The following is a 13,950-nucleotide window of genomic DNA, read 5'->3' as shown; positions in this document are numbered from 1 at the left end:
CATGTTGTAATTCAGCAGCTATTTCATGTCTTCTGAAAGTATTTGGACTTTTCTTTTAACTTTGGGCAATAATGTATCAGTTTTAGACAGGTGTAATCAAAAGCCCCTTTCACACTTGCAAATGTTCCCAAGAATTAATGGCCAATCAAACTAAAAAGCGACTAGTGTGAAAGGAAAATCTGTTCAACTCCAGTATGAGATGACTTCATCTCACTCCAGGGATAAACTGCCTCAATCCCGAGTACAATCCTCGGTGCCTGCAGGCACCAGCATTGCAATCAGGCAGGTGTTGAATGGGTAATTGCATTCAGGGATAGAAATGATGCAAGTTTTTGCATGAGTGCAGGAATGTGAAGGAAGAAAAGATTAAAATGAAGGTATAAACTTTGCCATGGGAAAGTCGCAGCGGGGGAGTGAAAGAGAGAGAGAGAGAATAGATAGCAACAAATAGCAATAGCGAAAAAATTTTAAACAGTGTGGGAAAGTTGGTAGCGCAATAGCACACAATTTATAAAGACCGTGGGAAAAGGCGATGGTGGACCTGACTTCCCAGAGTGCCAGGCAGCAGAGAAACCCCTCCATGAGTGCTCCATGCATGCAGCTGTGCATACAGCCCTTTCTCTGCCACACAGCATTGTGGGAGGGCAGGTCTGCTATCACATTTTCCCACGGTATTTATAAATTGTGCGATAGGACTATCAGCTTCACCATGCTGTATGAATTGCGCAAGATAGTTTTATGAACTTTTCCATGCTGTTTAAAAATTGCTATTGCTATTTATTGCTAGAACTTTCCCATGGTCCCTTATAATAGTTTACATAGATCGGCACATCAACAACAAGGGCTAAAGGGCTTGTACTGTGCTGTACATAAAGGTTAGTTTTGTTATAAATAGCCTGATTAATTTTGTTCAAATACATTGATCAGGATTTAGGGGAGGTCCACCATCGCTCGATGCATCATGGCATCATCGGTAGAAGGTGGAACATTCCTAACCCCGGGGATGGCTCCTCGCAACTGTGAATCCGTGCAGTGTCCCAGTCAAGAGCGGTCAAGTGTGAACAGCAAAAGCGTCATTCCTATCGCGGGACAATGAACGGCCAATTTAGTGGGACGCAAGTGTAAATGGGGCTAAAGACGATTAGATAGATCAAATGTTGCTTCTAACATTTAAAAAAATTCTCTGACCCAATTCTCGCACTGGAACCTTTTGGTGGTGGTGCAAATAGGGATGAAATGAGAGTATTTCCTACTTTTGAGCCTCAACATTCAGTGGGGTCTCAGGATAACAAAAGGAACACCTCTTGGAGCAGCCAAATCAATACATGTCTATGAATAAAATCTTGGCAGCCATCTCAGCTGTGCCCTTGATATCAGGAAGGGTCAAAACAACAACCCAAAACGAAAACTAGAACACTATAAATTTCCAAACTCAAAATATTCCAAGTTCATCAAACCCCAGAAGAACTTCCCATTAAGAAACATTTACTGTAGGTTCTCCCTTCCAATCAAATCAATGGGGAAACAATGCTTGCATCACTCCAGCTGGGAAAAGGATCTTCAGGAGGATTCCCCATCGTAAGGGAATGTCCATCACACCCCACATCCAAACTGAATTTCAATGCCGGGGTGCGGTTCACTTCTCAAAGACTAATGGCTGTCAGTAACTCTTGCATTTCCAGCTTCACATGCACATGCTGGTGAATTCACAGAACAGAAATATTACAGTTTCACGGATGTTATCCCAAAGAGCCCAGACCAACATCTCTATATTATCTGATTTTTTTTTTCTCAATTCCACATCCTAAAATTAGAGCACACCAACTTCTGAAAGGTTGCGTGAAATTTGCTTAACGGTGACTTCACAGTGCGATCAAGCTAATTTGCAATGAAAGAATTCAAAGGAAAGAAAATGGCAGGAGCTAGCATGGATGACAAAATTGATCTCAGGGAAAAACATCAATGTCACAGAAACATGCAGTTTGCTTGTATCAAACACCAATCTACCCTTGAAGCAAGTACTGAATGCTGGGTAGAGGATCTGATATAGAACATAGAACATTACTGCACTGTACAGCCCTTCGGCCCTCGATGTTGTGCTGACCTGTATATTCCTTAAAAAAAAACTAAATCCTCCCTACCTGTAATCCTCCATTTTTCTTCCATCCATGTGCCTATCTAAGACTCTTAAATGCCCTTAATATATCAGCCTCCACCACCATCTCTGACAAAGCACTCCAGGCACCCACAACTCTGAGAAAATAAAACTTAACCCTCATGTCCCTCCCTTCACTTTAAACACATGTCCTCTGGTGTTTGCTATTCCTGCCTTGGGGAAAAAGGCAGTGGGTGTCCACCTATCTATGCCTCTCATAATATTGTAGACCTCTATTAAGTCTCCTCTCATTCTTCTATACTCCAAAGTGAAAGTCCCAGCTTTGTTAACTTTGCCTCATCAGGCTTATTTTCCAATCCAAACAAAATCCTGGTAAATCTCCTCTGTACCGTTTCATCCACATCCTTCCTATAATGAGGTGACCAGAACTGAACACAATATTCCAAGTGCTATCTCTCAAGAGATTTGTAGAGCTGCAACATAAGCTCAGCTGTTGAACTCAATACCCCTATTAATGAAGCCCAACATCCCATAGGTCCTCTTAACTATCCTATCAACCTGCATGGTGACCTTAAGAGATGTATGGATTTGGATCCCAAAGTCTCTCTGTTCATCCATACTACTTAGTAATGAACCATTAACCCTGTAGTCACCCTTCTGGTTTGTCCTTCCAAAATGCATTACCTCACACATATCTGGATTGAACTCCATCTGCCACATTTCCATCCAACTCTGCATTCTGCCTATATCCTTTTGTAACCTACGACAACCTTCAACTCCTCCCACCTTTGTATCATCTGAAAACTTACTGACCCAACCTTCCGTGTTTTCATCTAGGTCATTTACAAAGATCACAAAGAGGAGGGGTCCCAGAACAGATTCTTGGAGAACTCCTCTAGTCACTGACCCCACCGCCTCCACACACACCAGACAGAATACTTTCCTTCTACTAGTACTCTCTGCTTTCTACATGCAAGCCAATTTTTTATCCATACAGCAACGGTTCTATGGATCCCATGCCTCATGACTTTCTGAACAAGTCTCTCACGGAGGACCTTGTCAAATGCCTTATTAAAATCCACGTAGAACACATGTACTGCCCAACCCTGATCAATTTTCTTTGTTACCTCCTCAAAAAATGCAATTAATTTCCAGGATTCACCCTATTACCTTTTTTAAACAAGGAGGCCACATTCCTCTGGCACCTCCCATGTGGCCAAATAGGATTTAAAGATCATGGCCATTGCCCCAGCTGTCTCTTCCCTTACCTCCCTCCCTCACTAACCTGGGGTATATTGCATCCAGCCCAGGGACTTATTAATCTTAATGTTTTAAAGAAGATCCAACACTTCCTTTTCCTAATCTCAATATTTTCCAGCACACATTCCAACATTCCAACCTCACCCTGATCAAGGTCCTTTTCTTGTGTGTATTAATTTAGGACCCCCCAACCTCCTCTGCCTCTAAGCACATGTTGTCCCTTTTATCCTTTAGCAGTTCCACCTTCATTCTGCTCATCTTTCTACTCTTCACATACACATAGAACGCCTTGGGGTTCTCTTTAATCCTACATGTCATGGCATTCTCATGCCCGCTTTGAGCTCTGCTAAATCCTTTCTTAAGCTCCTTCTGGGCTAATATGTACTTCTCATGAGCCCTTTCTTTTTCCTGCTTCCTATATCTAATATATGCTCCTTCTTCCTTTTGTCTTGCTGCCTCACTTGTTTTGTCAACCATGGTTCCCTTTTCCTACCATCTTTTCGCTGTCCCACTGGGACAAACCTATTCTGAATCTATCACGTGGTCCCTAAACTTCCACCACATTAGTTCTGTAGTTTCACCCTTGAACAACTGTTTCCAATTTACTCTCGCTAGTTTATACCTCATGCCACCTTAATTAGCCCTTCCCCAGTTAAACACTTTCCCATTTTGTCTGCTTTTATCCTTATCCATAGCTATGCTAAAACTCAGGGAGTTGTGTTCACTTTCAACAAACTGCTCATCCACCAAGAGATCTGCTACCTGACGAGGTTCATTACACAGAATTAGATCCATTATGGCCTCTCCTCTCGTTCGCTGGTCCACATACTGTGTAAGGAATTCTTCTTGAACGCACCTGACAAATTCAGCCCCATCTATCCCTCTTGCAGTCAGGAAGTGCCAGTCAATATTAGGGAAGTTGAAATCACCCATAACTGCAACCCTGTATTTCCTGCACCATTACTAAATCTGCCATCTTAACTGCTCCTCGGTGTCCCAAGGGCTATGTGGGGTCCAATAGATAACTCCGAGCACAGTGATTACTCCCTTCCTATTTCAGACTTCCACCCACATCAACAAAGTGGACATTCCCTTTGCAGCATCATCCATTTCTATCAGTGTAATACTATCCCTGACCAGTAAATCTACTCCCTCCCTCTCCTAATTCCCATCCTATTCCTTTTAAAACATCTAAACCCCGGTACCTGCATCAGCCAATCCTGTCCATCTTCCAGCCAAGTTTCTGTAATCGCCACAACTTCATAGTTCCACATACTGATCCATACTCTAAATTCACACCGTTTATTCCTAATACTCTTTCATTGATATAGAGACATTTCAAACCCTCTAACTAACTAGCATTATGTTTTGTCCCCTGCCTGTTCTTCCTCAGAACTCAAGACACATAGGATACTGTTTTTCACATTCTGCCATATTCTCTGCACTCTAATTCTGTTTCCCACCCCTGTGCGAAACTAGTTTAACCATCCCTAATAGCTCTAGCAAACCTGCCCACCAGGATATTGATCCCTCTCCAGTTCAGGCACAGCCCGTTCTTTTTGTACAGTTCGGTCCTTTCCCAGAAGAGATGATCCAGAAATCAGAACCGCTGCCCCCTGCACTAATTCTTCAACCACGCATTAATCTGCCACAACTTCCTACTCCTTCCTTCTCTGGTGCATGGCACTGGCAGCAATCCCAAGATCCTGCGTTCTAATTTCTTTCCTAACTCCCTCCATTCCCTCTTCAGGACATCATCACAGCTCCAATCTATGTCATTGGTCTCTATATGGACCACGACATCTGGCTACCCACCCTCCCCCTCCAGAATGCTGTGAACCCTGGCAGCTGGGAGGCAACATACTATCAGGGAGCCTATGATGCATTTAGACTCCATGGAACATATTTCCAACAAGGGAAGCACAGAAGTATTGTGAACAGGACACCAGATATTTAAAGGTTTATGTTCTAAGCATTTAAAATGAAAGGAAATAATGGTGCCAGTAAAATTTCCAAAAAATCTTCAGTAACAGGCAAAGGAAATATGAAGCAAACAGCATCAGAATGAGAATATTTCAATTTGGTGATTTAAGAAATTGGTGAGATGATTTTGCAAACGTGTATCTTTTAATCCATCCAATTTCCCAACAATCATACACAAAGCGCACAAAGCTTCTTATTTTAACCTCTCCAACCATTTTGTTGTATTACTTTTAAGCTTGAAAACAGACCATTTCTTTATCCATATCTAATTTTCCTTTGTCAACCAAAGTTCCTTACCATTCACAAGTTTCCCATTCACTTTCCAGTGAACTTCAGGTCGTGGATTACCATCTACTTCACATTCTACTTCAGCATTTTCTTCCAAAAAATATACCTTACTTCTTGGATGTTTGATCCAATAAGGAGCCGCTGTTAAAAATAAAAGAAAACATTTTTTTAAAAGAGGAAATACAATTGTTATCTCAATTATCACGTGTGATACCTCATGTGTGTTACATTATTTACTGTAATGTAAATTCTAAATGTTCTTTCAATGAAATAATCTGTTTGTCAATTATGAGGAGTCAACTTGAAGAGAAGATGAAGAGACAGGCCTTCATTTCCCTTTGAAACACTCTAGCTTCTCAAGAAAGTCAACATACTATTTAAGGAAAACCAACCACCATGAGTATTAATTTCTCTACATCATCTCTTTATTTTTTTATGTACACTGCATGACCTACTGAGTTTCTCTAGCACTTTGTGTATTGCACTACAATCATAAAGTCTGCAGACCTTGCTGTTTACAGTTGGCCAGTGCTCCTTTGGGAACAATCTATAAAATGCACTGCAGTTACTTGTCTAGACTACTCCAAAAGCACCTCACAATTCCACAACATTGATCACTGGGAAAGTCAAGGAGAAGGCAGACACATGAAAACACCACATTGTGCAGATTCTCCTCTAAATTATGCACATCTTGTGATATGCACTATCTCTGAACTCCAAAGGCTGAGTGAGGAACAATTGGCTTTCATCTGGGCCAACTCCGTGTTTGAATGAATGGAAGGGGGTTAGGAGGTCAACCTTTATGGCAAGGTCACAGAGGGAAGGGTAACAGGGGAATGAGTGGGCGGGCCAGCCACTTATACACATAACAGCACAGAACAATATATACAGATCACCACATTCACCCTTTCTTTAAAAACAAAATCCAGTCCTAAAGGTTCAGCAGGTTTCTTCTGTCTCTCTGATCTGCCTAGGTCCACCGGTAGTGTACTGGTCGGCTACGTTGCTGGTCGGGAGACAAGGTTGGAGGGCAAGGCTTTCACTGTAGGGGTTTGTTTCGGTCATCTGTGGGGGTGGTCACGGGTGGTCAGCTCGGATGGGCGAGGGTGTCGGGGATGTAGTGTGGATGTCCGGGGGCGTCAATAGCCTGCACCAAGTCCCTGTAGGGGCTGATATGTGCGTGTATGTGGTGGCCAGGGCCGGGGGTAGGTAGGTGTCTCGGGCACATGGCAGGTCCCAGACAGGGACTGTGTCCTCAAGACCGTCGGGGTACTGTGGTTTACATTCCATGCAGACCTGACAGTGCCTGGTCAGGGACCTGACATTCTCAATCGAATACGGGCTTTTATGAAGTGGAGCAACCTCGTAACCCTGGGGTGGTAGAGGTCATTGTGGAGGGACTCGGGGCAGTCGAGATGCACACTGGCGCACGTCCCACGAGTTGGAGCATCTGGGTGGTCATTGAGTTTTTCAGGCCGGTATAGAATATCGTAGTTATAGGTGGAGAGTTTGATTCTCTGCTTCATGATTTTATCATTCTTGATTTTACCCCACAGTTTTGTGTTAAACATGAGGGCAATGGCTCTTGGGTCTGTCAGCAGTGTAAATCTTTTCCCAGCCAGGTAGTGACTCCAGTGGCGCACGGCCTTAATGATCTCCTGTGCCTCCTTCTCGATGGAAGTGTGCCATGTTTCAGGGCTGTGGATCGTGCAGGAATAAAATGCTACCAGCCTGCGCACCTGGTGGAGAGTGGTGGCCAGTGCGAAGTTGGAGGCATTGCTCTCCACCTGGAATGGGATGGATTTGTCCATGGCTTGCATCGTGGCTTTAGTGATGTCTCCTTTGATTTGGTCAAATGCCACCCAGGCTTCTGCTGATCAGGGAAAACTTGTGGATCTTACTAAGGGGTAAGCCTTATTGGCATAATTGGGTACCCATTGGGCATAGTAAGAAAAGAACCCCAGGCACTATTTCAGTGCCTTGAGGTTGTGAGTGATCAGGAATTCCATGAGAGGACAAATGCAGTTGGGATCGGGGGCAATGACACCATATGCCATGATGCATCCAAGGAGGGCCAGGCGAGTGGTACTAAACATACATTTCTCCTTGTTATAAATCAGATTCAGGGACTTGGCTGTGCGGAGAAATTTCACCAGGTTTGCGTCATGTTCCTGCTGGTTCTTAACCGCAGACGGTGACATTGTCAAGGTAGGGGAATGTCGCTGTCAGTTTACGCCTGTCTACCATCCGATCCATCTCCCTTTGGAACACTGAGACCCCGTTGATGACTCCGAAGGGCACCCTAAGGAAGTGATAAAGTTTGCCATCTGCTTTGAAGGCAGTATATTTGCGGTCCCCCGGACAAAGTGGGAGTTAGTGGTATGCCGACTTCAGGTCAATAGTGGAGTACACTTTGTACTGGGCTATTTTATTGACCGTATCGGCTATCCAGGCGAGGGGGGTAAGCATCTAGCTAAATGAAGCAGTTGACTGTCTGGCTGTAATCGATCACCATACGGGGTTTGCTCCCATCCCTGACCACCATGACTTGGGCTCTCCACGGGGTCAAACTGGGAGTTATGATTCCCTCTGCCAGGAGTCACTGCACCTTGGACTTTATAAATGCCCAGTCCTCAGCGCAATAGCTCCTGCTTTTCAACGTGATGGGCCTGCTGTCCAGGGTCAGGTTCTCAAATAATGACAGAAGGGATATGCAGAGGGTGGAGAGACCGCAGGTGGGGTCTGGCTGCCGGGGGAGGGGGCTGTGAGATGGGGATTGTGCGCCGTTATTAGTGGTTGTGGTCCTCCGAACGTGATCATCACTCTCCTACACTGGCTCTGGAAGTCAAGGCCCAGGAGTATCGTCACACAGAGATGTGTCTTCACAAGTAAATGAAAGTTATTATTACATTCACCCCCCCACCATTAACAATGCTACACAGTACCCCTGGATCTCAGTGGATCGGTCCTTTGCAGCCATGGATCTGACAGAGAGAGAGAGTTTCTGGGCAGAGTCCGGGTGGATAAAGCTCTCTGTGCTCCCACTGTTAAATAGCCAGTTCATTTGTTTTCCAGTTTACCTCGATCTTCATCATCGAGTGGGCGATCAGATGAGGGCTGCCTTGGCTCAGAGTCACAGAGGCCAGGACTGTCGACACTGTCGGAGGGGAGGCCTGACCGGTAAGATGGCGGCCTCCATGTTGACCATGCTGCTTCATCAGTGGAAGAAGGAGGAAGTGACGTCATCCGGGCAGCAGAAGGTGGAGGAGACATCATCCAGGAGAGCTGAGGAAATGGTAGGTAAGATGGCGATTCCTGAGTTGTGCACATGGTTGAGCCATTCACGGTTTAACGTGACGTTAGCACCATGCTGCTCGCTCGGGAAGGTTTGGACTTACAGACACACTCATAATGACCCTTCTTCCCACATCCCAAACAGACCATCTCCTTAGCCGGCCAGAGTCGTCAGGGGTTCTACTGCTGGCCACAGAAGTGGCACGTTGGGTGTCCGATTGCAGTGGCGGCGTTGTACCTCACTATCGTGGAGGCAGTCTGTGATGCCGGGTCCCAACATGATGGCACCCGTGGTCTGCACGTGGAGGCCCAGTTCTTACTGGTGACCTCGTTGGCAATCTGTTGGGCCGACTCAAGGGTCCTGTAAAGCAGGAAGGCTCTCTTCAGGGGAAGCTTGTCCTCTTCTAGCAGTCACTGACGATGTAGTCAGACCTCACTCCAGCCATGCAGGCATCTCAGACCAGCTCCTCCACACACTGGGCTACGCGCACGGGGGCTGCAGCAGTGCCACAGCAGTCTCTCCCCAGGTCCTATAGTGCTCGGAGGAACTCATCCATGGACTCACTGGGTTGCTATCTCCTCGAGGCCAGCTGGTACCGTGAGTACTTCATTCATCCGGGGTCAGTAGAGGTTGCAGAGTTCAGCCATGGCCTCCGGTTAGTTCGTCAATGGGCGGACCAGCCATATACACAGAACAGTATATACATATCACCACATTTTGGAAAAGTATTACCTTTACTTCATTGGTGCTGGATCTTGATCTTGATCCTGGAACTCCTTTCCCAACAACACTGCAGGAGTACAATCATCAGTAGGACACCAGTGGTTCAAGAGAGCACCTCATCAACACATTCTCAAGGCCGATTGTAGATGCCCAATAAATTCTGATCTTCCTAGCAGCTCCCACAACATTCAGCTAGAATGGGTGGGTAGTTTTACGAGGAAAACTTGGACGAGCTGGACTTGATCTCCCCAAGATCAGTGGCACGTCAGGGAGTTGCAACGGGGATAAAAGACTCTTTCTCCCTCTCTTTCACACACTACAACACACTTGTAACCACTTGGAGATAGAAAGATTTCTAATCAATTTACAACATATGATACCCACTACCCCTTGATATAGCACAGGTACCGCTCATAACTACTCTGAACTAGGGAGAGTGATTTCTAAACATACAATACGGAGCAACCAACTCTTTGTCGCTACACACTTTACCGATGACTTTCAATTAGGCAATTAAAGGGGGCCATTGACCAGGTGTGCACTGATCAGTGGGCAAGGCTTAACCTCGATTTGCAGGTGAGGTGACTTCCGATTGGGTTCCAGATGGAGAGACCACATGCCGCTCTGCAATTCACATTCCCACCAGATTCCAGATGAAGGTCACATGACGCTTCACAATCCACATGGCATTACACCCCTCTACAGTCGTGTCACTTGGCAATCATTACATACAGACTAGGAGCTTTCCAGATAAATTTACAAAGACAATAGAAAAGACAACACCTACCACTACGAGAGTGATAGTTGTGGCCTAGTGAATTGCAATGGCCCCAGGGCCCCAAACGTCCATCAGCTTCCCTAGGAGAAGTCATGATACAGAAACTAGTCCCTTGATTTTTCAATTTTACACACCTACTCTTGGATATGCTCAGCCAAATGAAAGATGTTCCCTGATTCATTGGGAATGTAAGTTCAGCATTCCTTTGGTACCACCTTCAGTGGCACGTAGGTAGACCAGTGCCATCAGTTCTGAAAGATTACAACACGGACAGCTGTCGGTTCTGCTACCACTTGAGACAGAGAATCCTCCGTATGCTAAAAAGCCACAGCCTTTTCATTGGTCAGCCTCTCCAGCACGCTGGTCATGCAGATAACTTTGCAGGATAGGTGGGAAAGCAATCATCCAGAACCTTTCATCCTCAGTAATTCCCCTCCTGTCCCGGTATCTGCGGAAGGCTAAATCCTCCCTGAGGTCATTAAGGTGGTGGATACAAGGCACAACATATCTGAGGACCATGGCATGATGGCGTAGGGAGAAGGCATGGAAAATGCCTCTCCTGACAGAATTAATTAATACCTGACTTTTTTTAAAAAATTAAATATTGAACCATTTTAAAACTCTTCTAGAGGTCTCAAAAGATGGCCGCAAAAAATTCTAGACACACACTGCAAAATAAATGGCTATAACTGAAGTTATAGTGATGGAAGAAGCTGGGCCTACCTTGAAGACTCAGCCTCTGATTTGGGTTCCTCTCCAGGCTCGATCAATCAAGCCTCCTCAGGTAAGGATTCAAACTCCAGCACCACCTTCTCCTTCTCTGGGAGCCGAGAAGATGGCGCTGAAGCACGGAAGAAAACGACAGAAATGACTGTCGAATCAACGTGCATGCGCGGGACTTTGTGCATGCTCACTGCGGAAGTGATCGAGTCAGAACCTGCAGACCCAATTTCTACTACGTTAACAGGTCAAATGAGGACCAAGCAGAAAGCCCATCTACAATTTCAACCACTGGCTACATCTACAAAAGAAGAAGAGATAGGAGTGGAAGAGGAAAGTCTTGTGCCACAATCACAGGGAGAGGAATCAGAAGGAGAAGGAGGAGATCAATACATTTAACGTAAAATGGGTGCATGTTATGTAACCCAAAAACTTCTTGATCCACAGATTTTTGATAAAATTTTTGAAAAAACTGATTCAATCAGTGGAAAAATGGAAACGAATTTTGCAGAAGTGAAAGCAGATTTTACACTCAACTGGGATCTATTAGAGAAGAAATTACTGTAATGAAGGCAGATATGGTAAAGTGTAATAAAACTGTTGACAAAATTAAAATTAAAGTTCAAAAATTTGAAGAAAACTTTCAAGAATGTCATATGGAGGTGGAAGAATGTAAAGAAACTTAACAAGATAGAAGATTCTGTTATGGCGTGGGAAATTCAGAAGAAAGATTTATTGCAAAAAGTTGATATGTTGGAAAATCAGAATAGAAGAAATAAAGTAAAAATTGTTGGATTTGCTGAAAACTTTGAGGGCACTAATCCAGTACAGTTTTTTTTTTCAAAATTGGCTGCCTGAAATTTTGGGACCAGAGAATTTTCCAAGTGGTTTGGAACTTGATAGAGCACATTGAGCTCTAAGGAAAAAACCCATATCCGGGACAACCACCATGCTCTATTTTGATTAAATGTTTACATTATCAATACAGAGAAATGATTTTGAAAATGGGAGTTCAAAAAGCCAGGGAACAACAAAGCCCTTTTAATGATTCAGAATGATAGAGTAATCTTCTAAGCAAATTTGAGTAATTAAATTGTTAAAAGAAGAAAAGAATTTAACCCAGCAAAGTCAGTTTTGTGGAGGAAGGGATATAGATTTACTTTTCAATACCCAGCAGTTCTTAAATATTTTATGGACAATTTCAAGCATAATGTTTTACTAATAAATCTGAAGCTTTGGAATTTGCTAATTCATTGCTTAATAATAAGCAGAATGGAAAACAATATTATCCTTCTCAACAAATGGAAGAGGATCAAGAAAAATTGAAGTGAGGGATTCCAGCAGGAAGACAGTGAACCAAGCTTCAAGTTTAAATTGATGATGTTCAAGTAAATAGAGACCTTGAAGAAGCTTAACATACTTGACTGATTGAAATTAAATTGTGCTATTCAGTTTGGGGTAGGCAGATTCTTTTATTCTGTTTTCCTCTTCCATGGCCTTGTGCAACTTGTAATTAAGGGAGTTACTGCTGGCCTAATCAGCACTTTTGGGTTTTTTTCTCTTTTTTTTTCTTTTATTATTTTATTATTATTTGGGGTTTCTTACTTTCTATCTTTGGAGATGATATATTTCTTGAAAGATGGCTGTGGAGCTGGGATGACCCAGGGTGGAGAAGAGAGTTGAGTATTTTTAAAAAATAATATTATGGCAACACATAGTTTGAATTAATGTGAATGGGCTCAATAATCAAATTTAAAAGAAGAGAGTTTCGGCTCATATTAAGAAGATGGAAGTAGATATTGCTTTCTTGCAGGAAACTCATCAAAGTGAGAAAGAACATCAAAAATCAGAGAATGGGTTGGTCAAGTTATAGCTTTGTCTTTTAATTCTAAAGCACGAGGAATGGCTATTTTAATTAATAAAAAAGTTTCCATTTAAATTAAAATCAACATTTATTGATCCTGTTGGTAGATTTGTTTTGGTAAATTGTCAAATTTATTCAGAATCCTAGATTTTTACAAATGTGTATGTTCCCAATATAGATGATGAAAAATGTATTCAAGATGCTTTTCTTAATTTGGTAGAAGTAAATGGAAATATAAAAATTGATGGAGATTTTAATTGCTGTTTGGATCCAATTTTAGATAAATCTACAAAATCTTTAATAAAAATGGCCAAAAGAATATTGATGTTAATGGAAGATTTAAATTTGATGAATATTTGGAGGAAATTGAATCGTAGGGAGAGAGATCATTCATTTTATTCTTATCAGTTTGATTCTTATTCTAGAATAATTTTTGTTTTAATTTCAGCTCATTTACAAGGAAGAACTGAATATGTACAATATAAACCTAGAATTTTATCAGATCACTCACCATTATTTATGTCATGCTTGAATTTTGATATAATTTATTCAATTTATAGATGGAGATTTAATTCATCATTATTAAAAATATAGAATTTTGTGATTTTAAGAGAAGCCAAATACAGATGTATTTACATAATATTAATTCAGTTGATAATAAATTTGTTTTAAGGGATACATTTAAAGCTTATTTAAGGGGCCTATTAATTAGTTATTCAATGAAAATTTGACTAAAATTAAGGTAGTAGATAAATTAGAGAAGGAAATAATAATTTTGGAAAACAATTACAAAAAAAAACATCTGATAAAAAAAGGCTTGAATTGATAAATAAAAACAATGCATTATAATTCAATTCAGACATAGGATTGAGAAATGAATTGATAGAACAAAACAAAAATATTATGAATTAGGAGAACGAGCA

At 42.5% G+C, this 13,950-nt stretch overlaps 1 protein-coding gene across 10 annotated transcripts in view; it reads right to left on the bottom strand.

Annotated features, from left to right (window-relative positions):
* Window positions 1-13,950, bottom strand: part of chl1b (cell adhesion molecule L1-like b) — a 687,190-nt gene that overhangs the window by 474,861 nt on the left and 198,379 nt on the right. For all 10 annotated transcript variants that reach the window (XM_069936961.1, XM_069936960.1, XM_069936966.1 and 7 more), the window contains one exon: window positions 5,657-5,788. In XM_069936961.1, coding sequence (XP_069793062.1) covers window positions 5,657-5,788 — 132 coding nt within the window. The remainder of the gene's footprint in view (window positions 1-5,656; window positions 5,789-13,950) is intronic.

Source organism: Narcine bancroftii, chromosome 5 (assembly GCF_036971445.1).
Source record: "Narcine bancroftii isolate sNarBan1 chromosome 5, sNarBan1.hap1, whole genome shotgun sequence".
NCBI lineage: Eukaryota > Metazoa > Chordata > Chondrichthyes > Torpediniformes > Narcinidae > Narcine > Narcine bancroftii.
The sequence above is the reverse complement of the archived record's forward strand: the minus strand, read 5'-3'. Positions and strand labels throughout refer to the sequence as shown.